The sequence below is a fragment of the Phacochoerus africanus genome, chromosome 15 (assembly GCF_016906955.1).
Source record: "Phacochoerus africanus isolate WHEZ1 chromosome 15, ROS_Pafr_v1, whole genome shotgun sequence".
NCBI lineage: Eukaryota > Metazoa > Chordata > Mammalia > Artiodactyla > Suidae > Phacochoerus > Phacochoerus africanus.
The window spans coordinates 54816208-54840571 of NC_062558.1; the positions used below are offsets into that span (position 1 = coordinate 54816208).

General features: G+C 36.2%; 1 protein-coding gene and 1 pseudogene across 1 annotated transcript in view; one reads left to right on the plus strand and one right to left on the minus strand.

Moving 5' to 3' along the window:
* Window positions 1–24364, minus strand: part of RYR2 (ryanodine receptor 2) — a 775249-nt gene that overhangs the window by 471814 nt on the left and 279071 nt on the right. The window contains exon 3 of the mRNA XM_047762364.1: window positions 17308–17416. Within this exon, the coding sequence (XP_047618320.1) occupies window positions 17308–17416 (109 nt within the window). The remainder of the gene's footprint in view (window positions 1–17307; window positions 17417–24364) is intronic.
* Window positions 14322–14993, plus strand: LOC125116190 (ferritin light chain-like; annotated as a pseudogene).

A 24364-nucleotide genomic window follows, 5' to 3' on the forward strand; every position in this document is an offset into this window, starting at 1 on the left:
ATATTAAATGTGATCTGTACCTTAAACTACATGAGACCACAAAGTCCATTTTGCTATCAGTTTGAGAAAAAAACTCACCATAAATTTAATTAAACAAATGAGGTCATGAAATCAGTCCAGTAATTCATACATTATACTTTAGCCCAATTTCATGTTTTTATCCTGATTTTTGTTCCAATCAGGTAGAATACTTTTTTAAATTTGTCAAATAACACCAAACAATGAAACAAACCTACACAATACAGTAAACTTGGCCATCTTTCACACTATTACATTCAACTTAATTCAAGGAAAAGGTATAGAATTTTCACTTGGAAGTTTAAACTTTTCCTTTAGAAATTTAAACTATGTAATAAAGAAAGTAAGATATGCTGCTTCCTAATTTAAATATTAAACCATTCCTAAACTACACTGATTAAGTCAGTGTTATTTGGGCACAATAATGGGCAGACATGTGTGACAGAAATATTTAGCTTAGAATAACCCATCTGAGAATGTAAAGACTAAAAAAGGTATCACAATAAATAAGGGAGGAAGTCATCAGTCATGAATAAGGATGGGACTTTTGCTTAGCTATTGGAAAAAAATCTAAACACCAATCTTAAATAAATGCTAGATGGATCTACTGTGAATAACAATAAACTCCACATAATAACGAACTCTTAAAAAATTCCACATCCATTTACCATAAAAACATGATAGGGGCAATGAGGCATACAATGATTTAACAAAACAATTCAGTGTAATTCCAATCAAAATACCAGCAAGTTATATTGTGGATACTGAAAAACAGATTCTAAAGTTTATATGGGAAAGTAAAAGACTCATAAAAGCCAACACAACACTGAAAGAGAAGAATAAAGTAAGAGGACTGATCCTACCCAACATTAAGACTTACTATAAAGCTACTATAGTCAAGATAGAGTGCCACGAGTAAAAGAATAGAGAGTCTAGGAGTTCCCGTCGTGGCACAGTGGAAAGGAATCTGACTAGGAACCATGAGGTTGTGGGTTCGATCCCTGACCTCACTCAGTGGGTTAAGGATCTGACGTTGCCGTGAGCTATGGTGTAGGTCGCAGATGGGGCTTGGATTCTGCATTGCTGTGGCTCTCGAGTAGGCCAGCAGCTGTAGCTCCAATTAGACCCCTAGCCTGGGACCCTCCATATGCTGCGGGTGCAGCCCTAAAAAGACAAAAAAGACAAAAAAAAAAAAAGAGAGAGAGAGAAAAGAATAGAGAGTCTAAAAACAGACCCACACAAATAGCATCAATTGATCTTGACAAAGGTTCAGAGGTCATTTAACAGAAAAAGGATAGTCTTTTCACCAAATGGTGCTGGACATCCAGATACCAAAAAAAAAAAAAAAAAGGAAAAAAGAAAGAAAAAGAATTTAGGTACAGATCTAAAACCTGAGCTCAAAATGGATCACCAACTACAATACACAAAACCATAAGACTCATGGAGGATAACACAGGAGAAAATCTGGGTGACCTTGGGTTGGGTAATGACTTTTTAGACAGAACACCAAATGCATGATCCATGAAAAGAAAGCTGTTTGTTGGACTGCACTAAAATTAAATTTTCTGGGGAGTTCCTATTGTTGCTCAGTGGTAATGAATCAGACTAGCATACATGAGGAAATGGGTTCGATCCCTGGCCTCATTCAGTGGGTTAAGGATCAGGCATTGCTTTGAGCTATAGTGTAGGTTGTAGACAAAGCTCAGATCTGGCCATTGCTGTGGCTGTGGCATAAGCTGGCAGCTGCAGCTCTGATTTGACCCCTATGCTGAGCATTTCCATATGCCATGGGTGTGCCCCCCACAAAAAATTAAATCTTCTGCTCTTTGAAAGACCTGTTAGACAAATGAAAAGTTAACCCGCAAAGTGGGAGAAAATTTTTGCAAAACATATATATAACAAAGGACTGGTAGTCAGAATATACAAACAGCTCAAATTAAAAATGAGGCAAAAGATCTCAGGGGATACCTCACAAAAAAAGAAATCACATGGAAAATAAGCATATGAAAAGATGTTCTACATCATATGTCATCTGGAACTCACAAATTAAAATAATAGTAAGACACCAATACATAACTATGAGAACAGCTAAAACCCAAAAGGACATTTTGCCAAATGCTGATGAGGACATGGAGCAACAGGAACTCTTATTCACTGTCAGCTGGAACCACATGGGACAATCACTTTGGAAATCTGGCAGTCTCTTACAAAAATAAACATACAATCTCTTTCCTTGGTATTTACCCAAAGGAAGTGGAAGCTTATGTCTACATGAAAACCTATATATAAATTTATAGCAGCTTTATTCATAATTGCTGAAACTTGGAAGCAACCAAGATATTTTCAATAGGTCCATGGATAAATCAACTCTGTACATCTATGCAATGGAATATTACTCAATAATGAAAAGAAATAAGCTATCAAACTGGGAAAAGTCTTAGAAAAACCTTAATTATATATCACTATGTGAAGGAAGCCAAAATAAAAAGGCTAAAAACTGTATTATTCTAAGTATATGACATTCTGGAAAACAGAAAACTATGGAGACAGTAAGAAGATCAGGGGTTAAGGGGTGGGGGAAGCATAAATAGGTGAAGCACAAGAGAATTTTAGGGCAGTGAAACTATTCTATATGATACCAGTAATGATGGATACATGACATTATATATTTGTCAAGACTTTCAGAATGTAGAGCACCAAGAGCAAACCCTAATGTAGACCAGGAACTCTGAGTGATAATGACTTGTCAATACCGGTGCATCGATTATAACAAATGTACCGCAGTAATGCAAGATATTATAATTAGAGGGCATGTACAGGAGGGGAAAATGATGGGACTTTTCTATAAATCTAAAACTACTTGGATCCCTTTTAAGACCTCAACTCTGAAAGTATATGAAAGATTTTTGCATGTGTATTTTTTTTCTGGGGAATATTTCAGTAACTTTTATCTGATTCACCAAAGCACCATGGCTGAGAATGGCCATTTAATTTCTCGCTCAGACTGAAACAGTGTAAGTGAGATAATAGGAATCAACCTGTACATGTTTTACCTCAACTGTGCCAGGCAAACAAGGATGCAGGGTTCCCTAACCCCAAAAGTCTGCTTTCCCATTGTCCCTTCTGAACGTATTCCTTTTCTCTCACAACAGAGAAGGGCCATGAACTTAAAAGTCAATGTTCTGCTGAGGTTCAAAACCGTTAACCATTGCAGCAGACACAGAATTTTTGGCACTTTTCAGTCCCTTACTTTTTGGTTTATAAATTCTATTTTGTGACTCCTCAAATTAGTAAATAGTGAATATCTTGTTCATCACATGTTTTGTCCTAGGTGTTAGCAGTAAAGCAAGTAAACACAATAGTTCAAAAGCTCTGCACTTGTGGGATTTACACTCTAATTAAGTTAGACAGTTTATTTAAAAATACAAAGTATGTCAGAAAGAAAGCAATGCTTTAGAAACAAAACTCAAGAAAGGTAAGAAGGAGAGGTAGTGAGGGCGTAGGGGAATAATGGGAAGTGCCCTTTGACAAAAAGTAGTGGAAGAAGGATGTGTTCTGTCAGGTTACACTAAAGAGGTTTAAGAAAATAAAGCTTACTTTAAGAAAACAAAAATTAGAGGTTGTTTGGCTCAGTAGGTTACGAATATCTTTAAATCACTAGAAAATTCAGGAATAGTTATTTCACATAAATATACTAATTTATTTGCTATCGAGTACTTACTCATGAAAAATATTTTTAAATTTTAAATATGAAAAAAATCTGAGGAAGATGTCCAAATTAGATGACACTGATCAAATGAAATAATCTATACATTAAAGATTCATAATCTAAAACAGTGCATAACTGTGGCACTGTGATTAAATTACATGTTGATTAAATTGACCTTCTTATTGAGTTTGGTGCTGGAGTCTCTGGAAACCACATCATTCAAATACAAAGAAATATGCAGCATCCTTAGCTTCAGAGTAGAAAGCAGTCTTTCTAGAGACATAAAAACAGTAAAACTAAAAATGCCTACAAAGAGAAGATACATATTTCAACCACAAATAACCATCCACATTCACATAAGTGGTAGGTAAAGAATTGTCAGTCAGTGATTATTTTTAGCTATAAGCCCTTTGGGAGAGTATAACCATATTCAACCTCTAAATTACTGCACCATTTTCACAGATGAAAGATAGGTACACGGTTATGTACAGAGGCTTTATACAAGACACTGGCTAACGAACACACCAAATCAGTTAAGTTGTTAATTTATCAGCATTACAGCTCCATTCCCAAAGCAGTATTTATGCTCTTCCAGGGATGTTCCTCAACAACAAGGTAAAGAGAGCCCAGGCTTCTGAAATAAAATGTATTAGCAGATAATTGGGGATTTCAGTCTCAGTAACACCATACTGTCTACAACATGAACAGAGGAATTCACTCTGCTTTTCACTGTTTTTACCTGCAGTGGACCTCACCATTCATGATGGGATGTGTGCCTTCCTACAAGGGAGGTGGTGTTAAGTAAGTAATTAAGAGTTCCCTCCACTGTATTTTCATTGAACTATTTACTCTCAAAGTGTATTTCACCCACAGTCAGTAATTTATTTACCTTTTCTCTTCACTATTAGATCACTAAATTCCTCAAGAGCAAGGATTCATTTTTATTTATCTCTGTATCTCCAGCCCAGAGTTAACAAGAGCAGCTCAATACACTTCTGTGGAATGAATACTGCAGGCATCAGGCTGGTGAAGACAACACATGGGTTTTCCATTTCCTACCTATAGAAAAAAATTGAGCACAGACTTTGATTTTTTTTCCCAGGTAAGGATTTGACTTTAGAGACCCATTTTGGCTCAGAACCTGGAGGATCCCAAATGTCAAGAAGTGTTGCCAATTAAGGCAAAAGAATGCTAACTCCATATCTGCCATGTATCCTGGTGATGAATGTTCAAAATTAACATTCGCTTACATATATAAACCTCCTCCTTCTTCAAAAAAACCCCCCTCGTTTAGTCCAGGTGTCCTTTCCTCTCTCCATCCCCTTGTTCTAAGCCAACTGTGTTGGCTACATTTTCCTTTGATAGTAAAGCATCTGGGTATGAGTAAGTAACAATGGGCTTAAGGCACTCTCAAAAACAAAAGCAAGGAATGTAAATTCCTTTGTGTGCCTACAGATGATACTGAATTTGGATATTATCCCCAAAATTGCTATACCCATGTTGTAACCATGAAGGAAACTAGCCTAAAATCAAACATACGGAGAGAAGAACAGAGTCAAAATAACTACAGGAAATCTGAACCACAGCCCTGATTAGTTAAACTTAGATTCTCGCCCTTAGGATTTTTTGAGTCCTTATTTTTCTTAACCGTATATGATTAAGTTGCAAAAGATAACAGTGTGTAATATGATCCTGTTTATGCAAAAATATTTTTATAGGTGATGCTCTAGATGGACATAAACTAATTTTATCTGTGGTTATATTCAGGGGGAAAAGAGATTATGAAGAAGGAATTTTCATTTTATACGCTTCTGCATTACAGTTGCAAAAACAGTAGAAATGGCTCTGGAATTTAAACTTTTAAAAAATTGTTTTTTATTTTGTTGGGATACTTGTTTTTTGTGATTTTAATAGAGTACGGTTGACTTAACAAAGCTGTCTTTGTTTCAGGTGTTCAGCAAAGTTAATCAGGCACATATATACATATATCCATTCCTTTTCAGATTCTTTTCCCATATAGGTTATTACACAGTATTAAGTTACCTTGTACTTCTAGTAGGCTCTTGTTACTCATCCATCATATATATAGTAATGTACATATGTCAGTCCTGCTCCTCTAATTTATCCTCTCCCACCACATTTCCCCTTTGGTAACCATCAATTTGGTTTCAAAATCTTTGACTCTGTTTCTGTTTTATAAGTTCTTTTGTATAATGTTTCATTAGATTCTACATATTAGTGATCTCATACAATATCTGTATTTCTCTGTCTTATTTCACTTGGTATTGTAATTTCTAGGTCCATCCATGTTGCTGCAAAGGGCATCATTTCACTCCTTTTTATGGCTCAGTAATACTCCATTATATACATGTACCACACATCTTCTTTATCCAATCCTCTGTTGATGGACATTCATGTTCCTTCCATGTTTTGGCTATTATGAATAGTGCTGCAACAAACACTGATGTGCATGTATCTTTTTGAGTGATGGTTTTCTCTGGATATATACTTTAAATGGAAATTTACAGGTATTTTCATATTGCATGCATGGTAGGCCCTAATCACTGTCTTCTAGTTTTATTGAGATATAATTGACATCTATGCACATATAAGTTTAAGGTGTACACCATAATGATTTGACTTACATATGTTGTGAAATGATTATCACAATAATTTTAGTTAGCCTCCATCATCTCATGTAGCTAAAATAAAAAGAGAAAGTAACAAAGGACAAAGACATTCTTCCCTTCTGATAAGAACTCGGGATTTACTCTCTTAACCTGTATCACACACAGTGCTAACTAAAGTCACTATGCTGTACATGTTATTTATTTATCTTATAACTACGAGTTTGAATCTTTTGACAACCTTCCTCCAATTCCCCCCACTCATTTTTTTCTAACTTTATTTTTATTATTGTTTGGATTCCATATATGTGAGATCATACGGTACTGTCTTTCTCTGACCTATTTCACCTAAAATAATACCCTTAAGGTTCATTCATGTTGCCACAAATGGCAGGACTTCCTCACTTTTTATGGATGAATAATATTTCACTGTACATATATTCCAAAATTTCTTTATCCATTCATCCATCAGTGAACACTTAGGTTGTTTCCATGTCTTGGCTATTGTAATTCGGCTATGAACATGGGATGCAGATAGATATCTTTTGGGGGTTAGTGTTTTCTTTCCTGAGGCTATAGATACGTTCCAAGAAATGAACCTGCTGGATCATATGATAGATCTATTTTTAATTTCTGAGGCCCCTCCATATTGTTTCCCATAGTGGCTTTGTACCAATTTATAATCCCAGCAACAGTGCACAAGGGTTTCCTTTTCTCCATACCCTCTCCAGTATTTGATATCGCCTGTCTTTTCCAAGATGGCCATTCTAACAAGTGTGAGGGGATATATCCTTGTGGTTTTGATTTGCATTTCCTTGATGACTAATGATATTGAGCATCTTTTTATGTACACATTGGCCTTTTGTACATCTCCTTTGGAAAAAAGTATCTATTCGCGTCTATTGTCCAATTTTAACCGGATTGCTTGTTTTTTTGGCATTGAGTTGTATGAGTTCTTTGTATATTTTGGCATTAAACCCTTATCACATGATATGGTTTGCAAGTATTTTCTCACATTCCTTCAGTTGTTTTTCACTTCGTTAATTGTTTCCTTTGCAGTGCGGATACATTTTGGTTTGTTTTAGTTCCACTTGTCTATGTGGGACTTTGTTGATTTGCCTTATGTGTCACTGATAACTTTAAACAATAACAAAATATAAATTTTATTGATTTACCACCATAGTCCAGGCAGGTATCTGGCTGACGCAAAAATAAAAATTGTGAGTGTGGTATTATTCGTCTTTATTAAAAAGTGGCCCTATTCAGTCTTCGGCTGTGGTCTCTTTAGAGGACAATATCTACTGTCCTGACAGTTTTTAAAAATGTAATCATAATCTTATATCTTAATTGTCTGAGACTGTATTTTAATGGAGACATAGAATGTGCAGAGTAGTAACATTTGCAAATGAATGAACAATATAATGTGTTTAAGCCAACTTCATTTTTTTTTCCCCCAGAGAATCATTAGGTCAGCCATCTGAGAAACCATTTCTATTAATGTGTGGAACACAGTCTATATTATATGATCCACAAGCAAGGTTTACCAACTCTTTCTTTCCTCCACACTACCCCAAAATTCACTTTACTAAAGAGAAAGGAAATGGGAAAAAAAATCAATATGAAAATAAAAGTCAACCAGAATGGATGCAGCATTAACTCTTTTAATTTTTTATCCTAGGTCTGCCTGCCCAAAAGCTTGAACAAATAAGTCTTCTGGATGTAGTGCCACTGAACATATACCAAAATACTAGAAGGATAAGGACATAGGAGAATATTAAATATATCAAGTATAAAAACTATTAAGGACCACTCTTGGAATGACCAATAAATACTAAAAGCTCAGAAAAGTCTTCAGGGAATAAAGTCTTTTAAATGTAAAATGTGTGTGAGTTTATGAATTGGTATATATATATATATATATGAAATACTAAAATTAATATTGATTGGTTTGCAGAAAAACGAGGCTCCTGTCAAACCAAAGTACACTTTTCAGTCCTTATTCAACTAGATTTCTCTGATTTTCATCTGATGTTGTCAACCACATCTTACAGAAATTGTACTTCCATGGTTTGATAGGCCAAATAATAGCAACCCACAGACATCTACATCCTAATCCACAGAATCTGTGAACATATAACATGACAGTATGTTGCTGGCCTTGAAGGTGGAGGATGGGCCACTAGCCAAGAATGTAAGTTAGAAAAGGCAAGGAAAAAGATTCCTCCCTTGAGCCACCAGAGTCATGCAGTCTTGCTGGCACCTTGACTTTAGCCCAATGAACTAATGCTGTAATTCTTACCTCAGAAACTTAAAATAACAAGTTCATAGGTTATAAGTTACTCTATCACGCTTGGAGTAAATAGCTACAGTCAGGCTTGGAGTAAATAATTATGGTGGCCAAGGAAACTAACACACATGTCTTCTGGAAATACTTTATCTGGTTTTTCTTTCATCTCCTGGACTTTTTCGTTCCGGAACCTTTGAGAGGACTCTCCTCCTCTTTCCACTGCTTTAATACTGATGTCCCCTTGGGCTCCTCCACTGTTCTATTGTTACATGGATACTCCATAGTGAAGAGCTTAAAAGTATTGAATTCAGAGCCCAGTGGACATGAACTCAGATCCCAGTTCTACCGTTTGCTAGACGTGGGAATTTTGCAGATATTATAGTTTTCAGGTCTAGAAATTTCATTTTGTTTCCTTGAATAATTTTTATACACTGAGCTTTTGACTCTTTTTTTTTTTTTTTTTTTTTTTGCTTTTTAGTGCTGTGCCCGTGACATATGGAAGTTCCTAGGCTAGGGCTTGAATCAGAGCTGCAGCTGCTGGCCTATGCCACACCCACAGCAATGAGGGATCCAAGTGGTATCTATGACCTATACCACAACTCACAGTTACGCCGGATCCTTAAACCACTGAGGGAGGCCAGGGATTGAACCCGCATCCTCATGGATTCTAGTTGGGTTCATTAACCGCTGAGCCACAAAGAGAACGCCCTTGAATCTTTTTGTTTACTGTAAACTTCTTTTCCTTGATTTCATTAAACACAGTCATGAAATCTCCTTTAAGTCCTTATCTGGTGAGATCATCTCTGGTTTGTTCTTTGCAGTCATTACTCTTGTGATTGGGTCACATTTGCATGTTTCTATGTGTCAAGCAATTTTGAATTGTATCCTGTTCTTTATTATTGTTGAGATTGTGGATTCTGCTATATGCCACTGAAGAATGTTGATGTTTTTGTTTTAACAGGCCATCAATTTGGTGGCACTCAAACTGCAAACTATGCTTGGTGACAGTGCACATCTCAATGTAGCATGGCTCTTAGCATGGTAACTAAATTGGCATCTGTCTCCCACCGACATAGTTAATGTCAGCCAGAGACTTGGGAAGAGTTTAGGCACCTAACTCAGAGCTCTCTTTCTCTGATTTTTTCTTTTCCAGGATTACTCTTTGGCTTCCCAAAGGGAGTGAATTCTGTCTTCAGAAAGACTGTGCAGGTTCTTTCAGAGTTTTAGCTACTATATTAGTACTGATTTCAGTCAACTCTCAGGCTAAAAGCCTTAAAAACTGAAAACTCATCTGCACCAATTCCATTTACCAGCTCTTGAATCCTCTCTAGAATTACCAGCTCTTGTTCAACTCTCCGGAGCCTTCAGGTAATTGGAGGTTTTGTGGCTGTTTTGTTTTTAATATTTGGATCAAATATGTTGTTTTTTTGTTGGTTTTTTTTTTCTTTTTTTTTTGGACTGAATATTTGGTCTGGATAAAACATTTGACTTCCCCAAACAAACATCATAATAATAACATACAGTGGAGCTATAATGCTTCCTGTGTGCCATGAATCATCTATATACTTTAGTTATATTAACTTAGTAGAGTCTCACAACACTGAATGGGAAATTATTATTTTTTCCATTTTATAAATGAGAAAACCAAGGTACAGAAACATGAAAGAGCTTTTGTAAGATTACCATGAATTTAACTCAAAGAGTTTGCTCTAAACCATGATGAAAAACAGCACAGATCTTCTTAAACTTCAACTTTTGTACTTGCATAAATATATAATTATCTTAAATGCAATTACTTGACAAATTTATACTTCATTGTTTGATAAATGTGTTTTTTAAAAAACTCGTTTATGGTGCTTCAATGTTTAAAAATGTATTTTGAGGAGTTCCAGTTATGGCTCAGTGGTAACAAACCCAACTAGTATCCATGAGAACACGGGTTCGATCCCTGGCCTCATTCAGTGGGTTAAGGATTCTGGCATTGCTGTGAGCTCTGGTGTAGCTCACAGATTCAGCTTGGATCTGGCATTGCTGTGGCTGAGGCATAGGCCAGCAGCTATAGTTCTATTTCAACCCCTAGCCTAGTAACATTCATATGCCATGGATGCAGCCCTAAAAATCAAACAAAAAAAAAGTAAAAAATGTATTTTTTAAAAACCTCATTTACCAGTAAATTTAGCTGGTTGTCTCTTGATGCAGTTTTTTTTTATTACTGTCAGATTATATGCTTTTAAAAGGCAGAGGTTTTATTAGAAAAATTGCATAAGTATATTAATAGTACCCCATATTCTATAACTTCATTTCTTATGAAAAGTGAATATGTCTGACTCTGATATTTCTCTAGAGAGATGTAGTAATAGATTAGTAATTAAATCAGTGTAGTATTTTGTAACATTAATTACAAGACAGTACATAATTTAGAAATATTAAATATTCTTAGGATTCCATGTAAAATAAAAAATCATTTCAATAAGTTGAAACATAAAAAAATCATATTAAGAATATCTCTGGATATGTTATGCATTGTCTTCTTGACAAATACTATCTTGTAACAGAATTTTAAAGAATAATGAGATCAAATTGTTCCTTGGAGGAAAATTTTAAATGGTTTTTATATTAATAATTTTAATGTCATTTCTATTTGTCTTAGAAATGATCGTAGAAAATCCAAAGAAAATTCAAAGGAAGGACAAGTTCCACATACCCAATCCCTTCCTCGTGGTAATAACATAAGAATATCGACACTTCTATGATAACACACAACCTATTGCATTATAATTTTCCTTCTATTCTTGCATTACGCTGCGAATCAACTGATAACAAAAATTACTTATTATTCATCTTTCCAGCTAGAGAACCTTATAAATGTTCAAAGTTTGCATTAAATAAATGAATGATTTTTTAATCATTTACTTACATGTATTTTTTTTCTACTGTACAGCATGGTGACCCAGTTACACATACATGTATACATTCCTTTTTCTCACATTACATGCTCCATCATAAGTGACTAGACAGAGTTCCTAGTGCTACACAGCAGGATCCTGCTGCTGATAAATGAATGATTAGAACTGAATGATTTATTCTTAACAAGTAATATTTATAAGACTATATTGTGAATTTTATAGCTATTTAAAGTATCATTTGTAATTTAAATGACAGAAAACTACCATTTACCTACATTAATGAGAAAAATATGACATAAATTGAATGAATGACACCAATCACAATAAAAATTATAAATTTCAACCTATATCCCCATCAAAAAGCAGGATATAATAAGGGGCATGTATTGGTTTAATTTTAGTTTTTGTTTCTTGGTTCAAGCTACTAATAGTCTAACAACAAGGCACCAAAAGTCAAGTGGCTACAGGACAAAGTCAAAAGGGACAGGGTCCTCAATTCTCCCAGAAACTACTAAATCAAAAGACAGAAAGGATAGCCAATGTTATAATTGTAAAGTACACTCTTCTAAATAGTACCCAGGCATTGGTTACCTAATATACTCATGGCATTAAATCAAAGCAATGCTTTTTCAACAAATCATAACTTAAAAATATTATTTGAAAAAGTAAGAATTTCTGAAATTTCTGAGTTCAGTTACAAAAGCTCTTTCCACTCTACTGTGTTAACACTCACTTTCTATCTGTGCTTCTATGAAAATGGAATCCTTAAACGAGACATTACAAAAATAAAACCGTATGAAGTGTTCATCAAAAATGCTTGTGAGGAGTTCCCGCTGTGGCACAACGGGATTGGGGGTGTCTTGAGAGCGCTGGAACATGAGTTTGATCCCCAGCCCTGCACAGTGGGTTAAAGATCCAGCATTGCCACAGCTGCAGCTTAGGGTGTGACTGCAGACCTGATTCCTGGTAACTCCAAATGCCATGGGGCAGCCAAAAATGAAAAAAAAAAATGCTTGTGAATGAAATAAGATTTAATAAAACAAACAGACAAAAGCATAGGCTTACCTAAATTATTAAATTTTATAACTAGAACACACATGGAAATATGCGAACACTATCACTGACTTCGTATTTTAACATAACTGTACCATCATTAAACTTGCGATATCTCATGACAGAACTGTTTGGTTGAGATTTTGCAGTAGAAGAAAGAGGAATTCTGGACCAGCCAAGGTCACAGAGAAGGAAACTACCAAGGCCAGGGAAAAGGCAGTCGGGTATTAATAACAGTCCAGCCAAGGGAGTATACAGATATGAGAAAAAGAATAAGTAAAACAATAAAAATAGCCACTATTAATATATGATAAATGTTCCCCACACACCATCATTTAATAATCACTAAACCTGATGATAAAGACTGGCCTTCCCCAAAGCCACAGAGTGAATACATGACACAGGTGGTATTCTTAAACAATTCTCAAATGCTACAAAGCCCTGTGTTTAGCCCTATGTCATGTCACTGGTGTGCAAAATAAATCTGAAGACTGAGAGGAGAGAGACAGAGATGGATTCAGAAGCAGACAAGTTATCCAGAATCACACAAAACCCAAGAGAACTGAAAAATTAACAGAAGCAAGGATATGCATACCCAGAAGCTCTGACCAAATTCGGCCAAAGGGATGGGTACTACCCCTCAGTCATTTTCTCTTTATGTGTATGGTCTCTACCCTCAGGATTTTAAAAGTTCTGTGATCAGCTCTCCAGATAAATCTAAACAGGCCCTGGCCAATTTACCATTGATATGCTTTGACTAAGAATAAAAGCTAAATGATATTCAATGGGATTACATATATCAGAACTAGATCTGTCTTATCACACATTTTTTAATATTAGAGAGCTATTTTTAGAAAAATCCCTTTAGATGAAACCTTTCAAAATGCTTCTTAGGCCACATATATGTTAGTTATTTTACTAACAGCCACAATAATCAACTCTGTGGAATCAAAACTTCATAAAATTAGGTAATATTTTTTGTTTCATCTTACATGTTTCCTTTGGTTATTAACCATCTTAATTTGATACAGAAGATGTTGAGAATTTCCTGCTAGGTTTCCTGCAGCTTTAGGCAAACCATTCAGTTATCCAGTGGGACCCAGTAACATGAGCAAAATGGATAACCACAAAAAGAAAAGGTGTGGTTCTAGATGAAAATTTTTTCCTTACAATCATCAAGTGTGTTTGTATTGCTATCGCTTTATGATTGCATTGGTGACATTAAACAGTATTGGCATCATTCAGTGTATTGAAGTACATAAAGATTTTAGGAAGAATTTTCTTTTAAAAGAAGAATAAGGCTTCTTAAAGTTGATCTTTAAAGAGTGGTGTAATCGGGTAATGTACAAGGTTATTTTTGTTATGCTGTTAATTGGTAAGGAAAGAAATGATTTCATGAAAATCAGCATCACCCTGTGGGCACGCTTCATCCAAGTAAAAGTGGATCTTTCTGAAAGTAATTCTACCGAATATAATTTATTGTTAGAGATGACAATTTTGCTTGACAAAAGTATTTGCTACAGAGTGCACTCAGTGGTCCTGCAGATCTGTCTCTTGCTTCAACAGTGTTTGGACAGAACAGACCCAGGGATGCCCCTTGCTTAGCCTCCAACTACCCTTTTTTCCAGTTGCAACCTTCAGAATCAGTCACTCAGCTATCCTCAGTCCCCGGGGCCAGCCAACACCGTTTTTTGAGCCTAACTCCTTATTACTAATCAATCATGAGCTCCCAGATCCATCAGAATTATTCCACCTAGGTGGAGGCCATCATCAGTCACCTTATCAACATGCATCTTCGGGTCTCTATACCTACCTCCCTCTGGGCTTCTATTTCAACAGCGACAATGTGGCTATGGTGGGCGTGAGCCACTTTTTCCAAAAATTGGCCAAGGAGAACCACAGGGGCATGGAGTGTCTCTTAAAAATGCAAAACCAGCGTGATGGCCGCATGGTGGCTGCACCCTCTTCCAGGACGTGCAGAAGCCATCTCAAGATGAATGGGGTAAAACCTAGGATGCTATGGAAGCTGCCATTCTCTGTAGAAGAACCTGAACCAGGCCTTCCTGGATCTGTATGCCCTGGGTTCGGTCCCTGCAGACCCCCACCTCTGTGACTTCCTGAAGAGTCACTTCCTGGATGAGGAGGTGAAGCTCATCAAGAAGACAGGCGACCACCTGACCAACCTTTGCAAGCCGTCTGGTTCCCAGGCTGGGCTGAGTGAGTACCTCTTCAAAACACACTCAAGCACCACTAGGAGCCTCTGGAGCCCAGGGGCCTCTGAGGAGCCCCTCTGGTGCCTGGCTTCTGCCAGAAGCCCCTTTCTGCAGCCACAAGGCACCTTTTTAACCCATCCTGGAGCCTTCTCCCAAGTCTTGGCCAAATGGAAACAATAAAGTTTCTCGCTGCAAAAAAAAAAAAAAAAAAGTATTTGCCACTGATTCCCATGATGAATTCAATGGAGATAAATGAGGCACTAGTAGAGAAGATGTGGATACGTATGGGGCCACGGCCTCCACTGATCATATGTAATTGGACATGCTCTTTAGCCAGTTTGCATTATCATGATTAAGATGGTTGTTCGAGTGGAAAACTACCCCTCCTAGTAAATAAACTCAGACCCAAGTCCTTAATGTTCCCTAACTTGGATCACCCGCCCCACCCTGACTCCTCCAGGATTCCCCCACCTTGCTCAGATCATCCCCTAAATCTCTTCAGGACCTTGACTAGAGTATTCTGGCCAAGGGTGACTCAGATTAATTGATGCCTGTACCAAACTAACAGTGAAATATTTTGAATATCACTCCTAGGTATGATGAAACTTCTCTGCAGTCTAAGAATCTTCCTGCCCAATATACTATCCCCTAGGGCTATATGACAGTGGTTTCTTCCTAAAGTTACTAGTCTGAGAGTGGGATTTGGCTCAATGAAATTGGGTTCCTTTCCTGTAACAGGCATTTCTCAATTTTTATATTCCAATTAATCACCTATGATAGCTATGCTAGGCTTTATAAATGGTGTCCCATACATCATATAAACTACCACTGTATCTCTGACAGAAACTTTCAAGATGAGGTACAACTCAAAATAAGATTTGTCTAAATAAAAGTGCCTGGGGGGGGGGAGGTCCAGAAATTCTAACAAGTATCTTTAACACACTAAGTCCAAAAATAGTATTTTCAATACTTCTTATACACATAGAAAATTGAGAGCTTCCCTAATTCGATGCCAGAATTGTGGGGAGGTAAAACATCTTTACAAAAGTTTAAATTTAGAAAAGGCAGCTTAGCAATATAAAAATTAAATTTTTAGCAATTTAATCATAAGTTGGTATCTACAAAGATAAGCGGAATGACAATACATACATTTCTAGACGCTTCTGCAGAAGAAAACGGATTTTTCTTTGTAAAGACAGATTTGAATTTCAAAGTTGCTATGCCTCACTGATGTTTACAAATAAGGAGGGGTTATTCCAGGTAGAAAGAAATTAGTTGAATTGAGAAATATTTTATTCCTTTTTAATTCAAGCCTACTCTAAAAGCTTTGCAGTGAAAAATAGAAAATAGTTTTTAAAACTTTAGGTAGTTTAACACTATAATTTCAAACTCTGTTGTTACCAAAAATGAACTTCAAAAATTAAAATATGCATAACATATTTGAATCATTTTAAAAATAAATTGTTAATCTAATTTAAAAAACCACTAAAGTTTCTCCTTCATACATACATACATACATAGTATAGTATTACATTTTTAAATTAATTTAAAATGAATGCACAAACCAATTAAATGCCTAAGTTATGTAACACTAAAATTTGAAAAAACAAGACTAATGAAAATACAGTACATCAAAACTGATCACTCATTTTCTGTTGAACCATATGCTATCATTTTTTAATCTCTTTACTTATCCAAGCCGGAATAATGATTAACAATAACAGCAACACATGGATCAGTACTGGCAAATACAAATTTTCAGTTTCATTTCTGGAAATAAATATTAAACCATGTACTACAATAATTACAGTAACAGACAAACAAGTAAACAAGAAAAAAAATTGACCATTCTCCTGCTTAATTCTAAAATTTAATGAAATGGCTAAGAATGTGTAGTTGCCCAGAAAGCATAGAATGGAACATAAATTACCAAATAAGTTTTCAAAGAAAAATGTCTTCATTAAGAGACAGAACAAGAATTTCTATTTTTCGGAACACAACGATTAGCTATTTGCAAAATTACAACCGACTAAAGCTGTATCACTGTAATTTCATTACTTAAAATATATAAGAGTGCCATGAAATTTTACTTGCCATAAACAAGCTTAGAACATAGTCAGATGGTTAGATGCACTTGGGAATGAAACAAAGATTAATGATAGCCATGCATAAAGCAATTAATTGAAATAGTAAAAATAAGAGCTCTGAAGATGTGAGAAAACACATAAATGCTCAAAAAGAAGATTCTGTTTTAACTACTGACATAGGCAAAACTTTTAAGGACACACATCATCCCAAGGATTGATATTTTTTTAAAGTTCTTTAAGACATCACAAATTTGCTGGGTAAAGCAGAAAGTCAAACTTAAGGAAATCACAACTAAAAAGCACTGACTTATTCCAGCAGAAAAGAAAATCTCCAAAACCTGTGAAAGAAAACATTCATATAGTAGCTGAGTTCGTTAAAATACTCCAAGTCTACATAAATCTAGTACTTGCCCCTTCTGACTTCTCCACGGTGTTAGCCAGCATCTCCTGCAGGGCCCGGACAGAGAGGGATTGTTCCAGCACAAAGGTGCAGATGGAGAGGTCTGGGGGGACATTCTGTGCAGAGAGAGGGAAAGGGTTGTCATCATCAGTATCATCACCATCATCTTCATCATCATCAACAAGTATCCAGACCCAATCAGGACAAACACATTATCATGCCCAAATGCTTTACCTTGCTATACTTCAGTTTCTTTCATAGAAAAAGAAAGAGTGCCTGTTGATTCTCTGAGTTCCCAAATCATCAAAATATATTGTCTACACTGCTCACACTTAATCTACTTTTTAATTTATGGATAACTATAGCTACCAATTATTAAGCACCTACTCAACAAAACACATGGAGTTTTATCAACAACTCCTGTGTTTGTCTATGGTAAGGATTATTACTATTATCATGTGGATAAGAAAAAGGTTAATTTTCCAAAGTCATAATTATTCAATTTTTCAGGTCTAAAAAGCCAGATTTCTCTGACTCTGAAGCATTCATTTCTAATATACCAAGTAGTCAGCTGAATTTTAAAAAAGGGAGGGAATACTTTCCTCAAATTAACCATGAAGTTAAGAAAATAGAAAATTAAATTGTGGAATTCCCATCGAGGCTCAGTGATTAACAAACCCAAGTAGAATCCACGAGGACGTGGGTTCAATCTCTGGCCTCGCTTGGTGGGTTAATGATCCAACATTGCCTTGAACTGTGAGACAGGTCACAGAGGCGGCTCAGATCCCACATTGCTATGGCTGTAGTGTAGGCTGGTGGCTACAGCTCTGATTAGACCCTTAGCCTGGAAACTTCCATAAGCCACAACTGCGGCCCTAAAAAGACAAAAAACAAACAAACAAACAAACCTGAATTTGTATAAAATATTTATTTACACAGGCTTCTCACTATCCACAAAGATAACAATTTCTTTGTTTTCCTCAACTCGAATATCACACTTGGCCTCTAACTTCAGAAGCAATACTTTTGCTTCTATTTGATGGGTGTATATTGCTCTGTCACTCATTCCTTTGCCTTTCCATTTCTTTTCACAAATGTCCATTCCAGTCAATAATAACCCCATAAATTCCAAAAATCCCCAGAACTAACTACCAAAGGGGTGATGGAAACAAAAGAACTGACTGTCAAGTTAGAGAGAAATTTCCCAATCAGGACACATACATTATCATGCCCAAATGCTTTACCTTTAAATAAGCAGGACCCAGTAGGCAATGCAGCTGGGCATGGGAAGATGTTAAAAGAGCATTTTTCCAAACATAAGAACATTATAAATACATTAAACACAAAATGCAAGTAAGATTATGTCCTCTTGACATACTTTTCCTTCTTGAACATTAGGAAGAAAAATGATAACCTGATGCAATGCATCAAAATTACAACTTACAGTGTTTCAGCATTTATTAAATTGAACCACTACCAATGAAATAATTCTCAGCAGAGAACGGTGCTTTATAGTTTCAAGGAAAGATTAAGTACCAGGGTTCCAAAATTCAAGTTAAAATTATTTTATGGATAAAAGAAGCATGTAAACACTAAGCTTACTCGTGTACCACGAACGTTTCTGACACCCATGTTTTGTTTTGCTTTGTTTTACTTTTCAACGAACTTTCCTTCTCTGAATTCCTCTACCCTCCTATCATGGGCTACTGTGCCTCCCAGCCCAACATCTTTCCATTCCTCCTCAGACTATCTCAGCTAGTAGTCTAAGGAACATCTCAAATCTGGGTGTAGCTACTGTTTTTATACCCCACAGTAACAGAAGAAATTTTCACAAATTGAGGCATTTTTGAGGTAAAAGGAATTCATTCTGGATTATACATGATTTGGCATAAACCTCATGCTAACTATAACTGCCTCTTTAATGGCCTGACAAATATGCATTGTACATCTGCTTTAACATCTTTTTAAAGAATGCATGGGAGTTTCTGTCGTGGCTCAGTGGTTAAGAAATCCGACTAGGAACCATGAGGTTGTGGGTTTGATCCCTGGCCTTGCTCAGTGGGTTAAGGATCCTCGTTACTGTGAGCTGTGGTGTAAGTCACAGACGTGGCTCAGATCTGGTGTTGCTGTGGCTGTGGAGTAGGCTGGTGGCTACAGCTCCAACTGGACCCCTAGCCTGGGAAGCTCCATATGCCATGGGAGTGCCCCTAGAAAAGGCAAAAAGACCAAAAACAAAAAGAAAGAATGCACATACAGGGTTGTTCAGAATTCCCACTTTGAAGATAGGGATAAATGCACCCACTTCCTGTAATGTCAATGTTCATACTCATTCAAAGATGAGGTTACGGAGTTCCCGTCGTGGCGCAGTGGTTAACAAATCCGACTGGGAACCATGAGGTTGCGGGTTCAATCCCTGGCCTTGCTCTGTGGGTTAAGGATCCGGCATTGCCGTGAGCTGTGGTGTAGGTTGCAGACGCGGCCCGGATCCTGCATTGCTGTGGCTCTGGCGTAGGCCGAGGGCTACAGCTCAGATTCGACCCCTAGCCTGGGAACCTCCATATGCCTCAGGAGCGGCCCAAAGAAATAGGAAAAGGACAAAAAAAAAAAAAAGATGAGGTTCCCTTCCCAGACTCAAAAGTCATGTTGACTTGTTGTGTACATGCTAATCTTTCTCTTTTGATACCTTGAAAGGACATATCCCTGCTGTGTTTGATGTCTGTCCTTTGTGCTGACAGCATATAAAACTGTGGTTCAGGCTGTCAAGGTGGATGGCCATTGTGGATGTGGTCTCAGACATATTCCTCTATTTCTGAGAATTTGAATTTTGTGAAGTTTATCAAACTCTGGGACATCACCAGCCATTCTCAATACAATATCTGCTAGTAGTTGCCAGCTGCACCCTTATGGTCTCAAGGTCTCTCTCGTAACTATGCAACCATATCAGACCCCAGTTAACCCTTGCTTAACAAGCACCCTTACTTCTTGCCAGCTCCAATTAGAATTAACAAACAACCTATTTAACCTTGCAGTTTTTGCCTATGTAAGTCTCTTCCATTTTGTATTCTAGCAGACCACAAGTCAAGTGTTTTTGAATCTGTGTTTCCTGGGCTATAATCCTAAGTTTGGCTCAAAGAAAACTCTTTTCTATTCTTATTTTAGATTGTTTATTGATTATTCCCATCAAGAACAGTCAGTCATACAGAGGCTTTCTTTCCAAAGTCCTCAGATAAAAAGACTGGAAGCTAAGAAAGGGACTCTCTTTCACTATGAAATTCAGCATAAATGCTTTTAAATTTAATATTCTCAGTTCTAGCTATACTAATAACAATTTCTCACACTAAGACAAATGTTACTGGGAAAATCTATTAAGGATTCCATTCATATCCATTTAAACTGTGAGTCTGGAAGCTACACTTTGACAAACAGCACTGGCAGAGAAATATACTACATAGTGTGCTAGTGAGCCACTTTCTCAAAAAAAAAAAAAAAAAAGTCCTGATTTGCCCATTTCTGTGGATCAAATACACCAATGATGGTTGATTTCAAAGTAGCAAAGTTTATAAATCAACTCAAAAAACTGCTAGATATATAATCATTAACTCTCAGGAATCTGTAAGAGCCATTGCCAGCACACCACTGAACCAATTCAAGACCAATATTCATGAATTTCTTAGAATCTGTAAATTATAATAGTTAAGATACTATATTCTATAAACAGATCACCCAAGCAAGAATCCCAGCCTGCTTATGAACTTAACTTTTCTAATCTTTAGTTTCCTTCCAGGAAATGGGATAATACTTATGCCAACCTCATAGGATGGCTGTGGAAAAGTAAATGAGGTAATATAAGTAAAGAGTTTATCATAGTGTCAAGAACATAACAAGAACTCAAAATAAACAAGGTGATGTCATTTTTCTCCATTTGTGATAACTCTGAAGCCCCACTCATTTCTTAAAATTAGTTCTTCTTCCTTTTTTTTTTTATATTTTGCCCTACCCTTGGAAGGTCCCAGGTCAGGAATTAAATCCAAGTTGCAGCTGCAACCTACACCACAGCCATGGCAACAACAGATCCTTAACCCATTGCACCTTTGATCCTTAACCCTGAGGATCAAACCCGTGCCTCAGCAGTGACCTGAGCTGCTGAAGAAACAACGCTGGATCTTTAACCCACTGTGCCACAGCAGGAACTACTAAAGTTAGTTCTTAAATGGATTCTATCTTAGAGAAATAGTGTTTGAAAACTCAAAGTATTAATTATGCACCTGTTTAAAACATCTAAAATATTCTAGGTATTTTCAAGAAAAGGCATTTTTTTGGTAATACTTAAAAGTTTATATACCAGGTATATTTTAAATTGTTTCATGTTTCATTTTAATCAAAATGTTGAAGTATGAATCGCTGGAATATCTTACATTTATGTTAAAGATGCTTGAAAGCCACATGGATTTGAAATGAATTAATGCTGCTAAACAAATTTCATTTTTTTCACAGTGATATGCCTGTTTTTCCAGACAATGGGGGTTAATAGGAATAAATCAATGAATAGACAATCAGCAAAAGAATTTCCCTATCAGAACCTCAACCCATTTTTCTTCTAACCTATCTTTATCGCTCTCCTGCCCCCATCAAAACACACATAAATATGTATAGAAAAGCTGAGCAGTAAAAAAAAAAAAAAAAAAGTTTACCCCTTTATGTAAAACCCGAAACTACAAATCTGAGTTTTGTAGTATTATCTGTTTCTTTTGCTCTAAAGAAAAAAAATGGTGTGGTTGATTTAGGCAATAGAATCATTACCAAAACTTATTACTTTTGAAAGTAAACTACTAAAAGTACTTGTTAATGTAGATGTATATTTCTTCAAATAACCCTGAAATTTTTATACCTAAACCATACTACAGCATTTATATTAAGACTTTTGTTTCTGCTTTCCCCAAATAAAGTTGTCAGTGGACAATAAAGGGCCTCATCCACTAACTAAAGACCAACTAAATGGCCCCAAATGAAAATGATGCCTAATATCAGACACAAGAGTTAAAGCATAACATTCCGTAAGCATCTGCAGTGGGAACTCCATTCATAAGCATTTCTGCAAGGTACCATCTTTTCCTTCATCTTTAACTAAAGGACCATGACTGAGAAAATTAGTTTTCAGAACTTCATTTTGAAAGAACTTTACTTGCACTTACAATAAGTGTGTCCCAAATCATAAAAGAAACCCTTACATAATATGTACTTTATTTTTTTTTTACTTACTGTTTAATAATGTTTAACAGTATTTTTCTTTTAAATATTTATTATAGTTGATTTACAATGTTCTGTCACCCTCTCACCCTACTTGACCAGCCAAAAATGATGACTTAACAAAAGAAAATGTTCAATGTTTGACGAGTGGACTGCAAATATGATTTCATCTATTTCTGAAAAATTAAGTAAATGCACATACAGAGACACAGCACATCGAGCCCTAATGACAGATCTCTGCTTTGGTTTTTGTTATAGTCATCTTAGGTTTCTAATATGAAGACTAGTTTATTGACTTTTTTTACATTGCTTTTCAATTGTGCACCAAATCACCTTTGGGGTAACACAGAGATACTTCAAAATGTATTTTGAAAATTACTGAGATATTACATATTGATAGTCGGACAGCATAAGAACATGGTAGGTTCACTGAACCAAAGGACATGGGGTTCAGAGTTAATGCATAACCAGCCAAGGGATCTTTAAATCAGTCTGAGCTTCCCCATATAAATGGCAAAATACTTACCATATTTCAGTTTTTTTCTTTTAAGGGCTGCACCTACAGCATATGGAATTTCCAGGGCTAGGGGTCAAATTCTAGCTGCAGCTGCAGGCCTACACCACGGTCACTCTGAGCCACAATCTGTGACCTCTGCCACAGCTCGCACAACACCACATCCTTACTCCACTGAGCAAGGCCAGGGATCGAACCAACATCTTTATGGATACTAGTCAGGTTCTTAACCTGCTGAGTCACAATGGGAAATCGTTTATCATACTTCAAAGAATTATTCTGAGATTCAAATAAGAAAATCAATGCATTATAAACCGGAAAATGCCAATTAAATATAATTTTTCTCTACCTAAAAACAACCTATCTCACTTTGAAAGCTCAGCCTCACAGAGATATAAAGTAAGAGAAAAGTTGGTCTTCTATAGCATACTGTGAAGACAGTAAACTCTGGAGTGGAGCAGATGATCTGAAGTTGAGAAATGGGCGTTTTTGCTCAGCCACCCATCTGCTGAGCGGCCTTTGGCAAGACACCATAACCACTGAGGGTCAATGTGTTCACAAACTATGGAGATATCATGCTGCAATTTCTCCAAATAATAAAATCGTCATTGTTGTTTTTGTTTGAGTTGGCAAATGGAGACATGAACCAGGCATGTCTCCATCATTCACTCCAATGATACGGGGCATAACATCCTTTAAAATGTGTATCTGTTCTATAATTCGAATACATTTATGATACTGCATCCCATTGACTTATACGAAATATTATAGAAAAGTAATAATGAGATGGATCAAAAGAAAATCTTCATTCACATTTTCCTTTCTTGATATCTTCTAATCATAATATTTCCCCAGGTTGGAAATGTGATTATTGCAGAGTTTCACATTTTTCCGTGGGAGTTCAGAATTTTGGGTATTTTTTCTTGTCATATTGTTTTCCTCTTTATTCCACTTTGCACCAAAGATTAACATAAGATTGCCTGAGAGAAGGAGATGTTTATCCTGTGTCAATCACAGGATAAATTCTTTCTTCTTTGAGATCAGCTTTTTGAAAGACAAAGTTAAATATGACTATAACAGATTAAACTAATCTATTTAGGTTTCCCCAGGTCTCAAGCCTTTGAATCTCTTCAGAAAAACTCTAGTCTTTCTACTTGGCATTCTTAACATAGGTCCAAGTGAGGAAGGATCTCTTAGCAGGTTTAACAAGTGGTAATTAGCAGTATATCAACACTACTAAGAGCCACAGCTCTGCCAATTTAGCCGCTAATTATGAAAATCCCTAGTGAATGAACAGGCTTGT